The sequence below is a fragment of the Parus major genome, chromosome 1A (assembly GCF_001522545.3).
Source record: "Parus major isolate Abel chromosome 1A, Parus_major1.1, whole genome shotgun sequence".
In the NCBI taxonomy this organism is placed as follows: Eukaryota; Metazoa; Chordata; class Aves; order Passeriformes; family Paridae; genus Parus; species Parus major.
Genome location: NC_031773.1, coordinates 63345355 through 63351354, shown reverse-complemented (window position 1 = coordinate 63351354; position 6000 = coordinate 63345355). Strand labels below are relative to the sequence as shown.

General features: G+C 39.9%; 1 protein-coding gene across 3 annotated transcripts in view; it reads left to right on the top strand.

The window, feature by feature from the left end:
• The first annotated feature begins 231 nt into the window (after nucleotides 1–231).
• Nucleotides 232–6000, top strand: part of PYROXD1 (pyridine nucleotide-disulphide oxidoreductase domain 1) — a 13651-nt gene continuing 7882 nt past the window's right edge. The window contains exons 1-4 of one of the 3 annotated variants that reach the window (XM_015628317.3): nucleotides 232–344; nucleotides 2315–2395; nucleotides 3807–3926; nucleotides 5075–5203. In XM_015628317.3, coding sequence (XP_015483803.1) covers nucleotides 264–344; nucleotides 2315–2395; nucleotides 3807–3926; nucleotides 5075–5203 — 411 coding nt within the window. In that variant the 5' untranslated portion in view covers nucleotides 232–263. Of the gene's footprint in view, nucleotides 345–406; nucleotides 560–2314; nucleotides 2396–3806; nucleotides 3927–5074; nucleotides 5204–6000 lie in introns of those variants that run through there. The other 2 variants (XM_033514291.1, XM_015628318.3) reach the window with 2 other exon arrangements.

The following is a 6000-nucleotide window of genomic DNA, read 5'->3' as shown; positions in this document are numbered from 1 at the left end:
CGGAATGGGAGAACCTCGGACTGGATTGCGGCTCGATCCCGGAATGGGTGCACCAGATGGGTTTGATCCCTCTCTTTTGTACAGAGATGCACAGCAGATACGACACGCACGTTACATAAACACCACATCGGCGGGAAGGAGCCGTTCCGGGGCGGGCGCACACGGGCTGACACACGCGCACCGCGGCCCCGCGGGAGGAGAGGAAGTTTAGGCGCTGCTGCTCGCCGTAGGTGGAGCCGGCGTGGCCGGGAGCGGAGGCTGCCATGGCGGGGGCCGGCGGCGCGGCGCGGGCCCGCTTCGCGGTGGTGGGCGGCGGCATCGCGGGGGTCACCTGCGCCCAGAAGGTAACGGGGGCCTCACCGCGCCTGCGCACGGGGTTCGCCCGCCCCTTCCCCCCGCTCCCCGCCCTCGGCGCCAGCCAGGAATTGTCCCCAGGGATGCGGGAGGCTCCCGACCCCACGGCGGAGCCTCAGCGTGCCGGAGCCCCTGGGCCTGTGCAGCCGCCTGGACCGGCTGTGAGCTGCTGGAACCGGGCTGAGCGGCTGGCGGCACCGGCACGGTGAGGAGGCGTAAACCCCTTCAGGGTCAGCTTGTGCACGGCCACAGAAACAGATCTACGCTGCATAAATATCCGCATGTGTACAGCAGTTCCATACTCTGTCCTAGGCCCCCCTAATCCCCATTTCTTAAAAACAATTTGTCTCGCTTGAGAAAACAAACCAAACGCAGCCCCAGGGCAGCAGTGTTGTAATGTTACGATGTTTATCTGTGTAGAAATACATCTCAAGAGGTTCAAACTTGGTACGGTTATTTTGAATATCCTTATCTCCTTCATAAAAGGAGAATTGCAACTTCATAACTGCACAAAGCTGGCACTCTGTACCCTGATCTAGACGTCAGGGACTTCAGGATCCCTGCAGGAATTATTCCTTAGAGCCATAAAGGGTTGTGTTGCAGCTGAGCTGAGGGCTGCTGTGATGTGCTCCTTTTTATTAATGCTGCTTAGTTTTTACAGGCTCTATGTTTTAGAGCTCTGTACCTCATCCATTCCTCTGTGAGCCCAGGCTCTAAAAGTATAAATTGATCTGTTTCTTGGTCTCAAGGTTTTTGATGATTTTAAAGTAACGGTAACTAGAGGTAATTTTGTACCTGTAGAATGAAATCATATGTAGAATGAAATTATGAGTATTTTATATGTGTCAGGAAAATTAATCCACAAACACTAGAGGTTTATGTCCAAAAAGGAGACAGAGGAGTCCTTTTATTTTATTCAAATAAAGAGAGAGGCCATGGGGCATTCCCCTGGGGTCTCTCAGATTTTTGGAGGACACAGCCTGCTTTTTATCCTAATCTCCTGGTCACATTTCCCTCTCTCTTTCCCCATTCACTGAGGTACTTGAGAGGTACAGAGTTCCTGGAACACCTGATACCTAAGATTCTCTCCCAATGAATAACCCTTCCTTTTAATCTTTAGTTCTTACGGAATTTATGCTTTTTCCCCATTGTTTCTTTCATCTTTCAATATCCAATTTCATTTATCAGCAAACCTGCAGTTTGTTAGTGAAGGCAAATATTTTTTTTTCCATTTATCAATCAGTGGAATCTTTCCCATTGTTTCTTTTATCTCTCAGTGCTAGTTTTATCTACCAGCAGACACACAGCTTGTTTGTAAAGACAAATCCATAATTCCTCTCATCTGTTAGAGCTGCAGAGCACCATACAGACTGTGTTTTGGATGCATGTGTTCTCTGGTGATGTCAGGGTCCCTCTGGATGGCATCCCTTCCCCCCAACAGCACCACTTGTCTTACTGAGCAATGCACGTTTAAATTGGGAATTCTTCCCTTTGGCTTGGGGCTTTATAAGTCTTGCAGTGCTTAACAGCACCCTCAAGATAATCAGTTTACTAAATAGGGTAAAAAATATCCAGGAGAAATCAGCATTTCCTCTGTGAAAAGGAAACCTGTAAACAAGTCACTGCTGTGCAGTAAAAATGTGTCCTCACCAACTGGGTGTCTCCAGAAATCACATGATCATAGTCTGATCCATCAGATGGCCTTTGGAATATTGTGACAATAGTCCTTTACACTATGGCTGCAGTTCTTGAAGGTATATTTAAGTGTGATTGAAATAAATGTGTCTCCAAATTCTCTTCAGTCCTTATCCTTCTGTTACCCTGAAGCAGTGTTTTTTCAGTTAAGATTCCACAAAATCAAAACAATGTATTAAGACATACTGCTTTTCACCAGTAGTTTTATAGAGTTAAAGAGCAAGTCTGATGATGGCTCTGATCATGGTTTCTGTTTCTTTACAAGCTGGCTGCAGAATTCCCATCAGAAGACATTTTTTTAATGACAGCTTCTCCAGTTATAAAAGCTGTAACTAATTTCAAGCAGGTAAGAGAGATTTCATTTTTCTTACAGTAAGACATGTTCAAAGTTCATATGTGCAGATAATTTAGAACCCAATGGTGAAAATGCTCATGACTTTGAGCTTGTTTTCATATTAGTGTGATTGCAGTGGTATTAGGATTGATGATCTATTTTATAGTGGTGTTAGTAAGACTGACAAGCTATTTTATAGTGATTAGTAATTGGTGAATATATTCACAGCATTCGAGCAAAGGTTAAACCAGGTGTTTACATGGGTGAGGTGTGTTCAGACTTACTGAAGCTTTATTTCACTGCTTTATTAGTGAGTGACCTCTTTTAAGCACTGAAATGGTATTGTAGTCTTGCTCATGTTTGAATTTGGGGCAGAAACAGCCTTCTGACAATGTAGCAAAAGAAGGAATAGCCTTCTGGGGAATTGCTTTGAGCTTTATCTACTCCAACAGCTGCTGATTCAGTGACAGCTTTCCTGCTGGTTTGAAAAAGAAAATCAAATACATGCATGAATTCAGATTTGTGGCTAGTAGGGTCATTAAGCTGAGTGTGAGAGCCCTCTGTGAGATTGTTGGAGTAACATGTAACTAAGAATGCTTTCTGAAAGTGCAGACAGCAGTGCCATGAGTGTCCAGTAAAGACATTTTCACAGGGCAGAGATGTCAAGTCTGTAATTCATATCAGCAGAAATTTATGTATCTGAAGAATAAGGGAATAGCTAAGAACTACTGGAAGGCAGTTCTTAGCTTAAGTTTTGGACATGAGCATCTTAATTTTTCTCTGAATTGCAAGCATGGTGTGGCTTCTGGTTCCTAGCTGTGTTCCAAAGTCTGATTATTCAGTAAAGTAGCAGGCCTGGAGGTTTCCATGCAGCCACTCTCTTTTAGAAAAAACACAAAATTGTCATCACTTATTTGAATGTTTTTCAAGTTCTGGTTTGCCTCTTTGGGGTTTTTATTTTGTTTATGTTTGTTTTCTGTTTGATGTTGTCCATTTCCCCTGAGGTCTCTGAAATATGAGATAGTGGGTCTGGATGAGTTTTTTTATCAAAGTTACAAAAAAGAGAAAAACAGAATTTTAACACTACATCATATAAATTAAAAAGCAGTGTTAACAACTCTGATAATAGACTTCTTTATGGAATAAAACACGGTAGCAGTTAGAGCAACTGTCAGGGTTCTCCATTTTTGCTTAATCTGTATCTTTAGGATTAAAATGTCCTCTTTAACCAGGAACAGGCATGAAAAGATTCTGTATTGAAAAAGGAACTTTTACAAATTACATGGTAACACATTTTCAGACAATATGGGCTTTATGTTGTGACTTTTTTACTGGAAATTAACACAGCACCTTCTGTCAAAAACTTTAGAAAAAGAGGTGGATAAATGATCCATATTTTTAAACACCTCTCTTTCTCCTACAGGTCTCCAAAACACTTGAGGAATTTGATGTTGAAGAGCAACCAAGTTTCCTATTAGAAAAACGATATCCCAATATTAGAGTTATACAGTCTGGAGTAAAACAGTTGAAAAGTGATGAACATGTAAGCTAAGGTTTTCTTTTTTATTTTGTTTTTCAAGTGATGTATATAAAAAAATAATTTAAGAAGTAGCTAAATGTTTTGGGTGAGAAATTTTGTTCAAGAACATTTTGGTTACTGAATTGATAACTTACCAAAATTACAAGAAAATACTTCCTAATTCTAATTTCACTTACTGCTTAACACTGTTTTTCAAGTATAAATATATACAGAGGACAAAGTAAATCTTGAAAGAACCAGAATTTCCACCGTTTAGCAAAAAATGAAATTAGGATTAATTAGCATTAGGAAATACGTTGCAAATATGAGCAATGGACAGCATGTACATACCCTTGTTAGCTCTGTGTCAACTTGTTATTTTTCACTTCAGCATATATAAGAAACTAACATTCACATCCAAAACTGGTTTTGCTCACTTTTAAGGTTTGTGGAGATGTAATTTCAGGTAGATTCTGCTAACATTCTGAATCCAATGATTTTCTTGTATCATTACTAGGATAGTGTTTTAATATAGGTCTTGGTGGACATAAATAATTAATGTATGTGAATTTGGAGGATCTTTTGCCTAAAATCACTTTCAGCTATGCAGCTTCAAATTTGTAGAACAACAAGTAATGTCACAAAATGTTAAAAATTAAGTTCTTATTTCTCAGAATGATATAGCTTGTTTAGTGCCTCCACTTTTTCTTCAGCAAAGATTTGCAGTCTTTCTAAACTGTGTCCTGTCCTGTGCCTGGTTAACTCAGAGCTACTGCTGTTGAAATATTTTGAATGAGATTCTTAATTGCTAATGTATGGTAGTGCATAGTTCTGTTCCTGGGGCCTGAGAGACATTTGGTCACATAGAAAACACAGAACTCTTTCAGCACAGCCAGTGAGTACAAAGTGCCACCAAGTGGTAAACTTGATCTTGCTTCGAGTGCACTGTGTACACTTCCCATTTTATTGGTCACATATCTCTGGTGAGTGTGATGGGAATAAATGATACACAGTAAGAGTATGAAGACTTGTTCCTTAAAGAAGTCCCTTACAGCTTTTAATATCTGCAAATTACTGGGACATTAAGGAAAGAGAAAGCTGATGTTCTCTTAGATGTTTTGATTTAGATTAATTCTCTTAGGTTAGTTTCCTTTTCTCTTCATTGTTAACAGAAAATTTACACTGAAGATGGGAAAGAATACATATATGAAAAGCTTTGCCTGTGTGCTGGAGCCAAACCTAAATTAATTGTTGATGGGAACCCCTATGTATTGGGAATCCGGGATACTGACAGTGCACAGGTAAATGTGTTTTGGACTTAAAAATGTGTAATATATTCCTGCATCTGGTGCAAAATACCAGAATTATTGTGGAGCGAAATGGAGAAACAGAAAATAATGTTTGTTATTATATATTCTTAAATAAGAACATTCTCACTAGCAGAAAAACAGCCTTATAATGCCACTAAATTAATTAGCCACTATATTTGTTAAGCTTTTAGATAGCTCATACACATGATTTCTAACATGATAGTGTGGAATAAACAATATTTTTTCACCTTCCAGGCAGAATCCAGTTGAAAAATATAAACAGGAAGTAGGCACCAGTAGAAATTTCCCTGGGAAGGTGTGTGTGATACCTGGTACAAAGAGCTGCTTCTTACAGTGGAAAGCTACTGAAAGAATTTCTTTTTATTCTCTTTTAGTTCTACTGTAGCTTCTCCTCTTTTTTCAGAAAAGAGTTAGATATAGTCAAAGCTGTGGAAAAATTTTCACCTGAGAAATGACTTAATGAATTAAAAATTAAGATTGGAAGGCAAAGGTGAAGTTTCACTGCTAGCTCTTAAGCATTAGAGGAGGCAGGGTGAGCACTGCTTCTCCATAACATGGAACTGCCATTCATCAAATGAAGCTGGACCTTGAGGATAAAAAAAGGAGTTACATTTTCAAGTAATCTGAAGTGAAACTGAAAATGTTGTTTGTTACAACAGCTTCTGTTACAGGTCTGAGCTATATGTCTCATTGCTCTCTAGCTATATGTGTATCAGTAGTCTGAGAAAATCAAGACTAAGAGCAAGAAAATACTAAAAAGTATATAG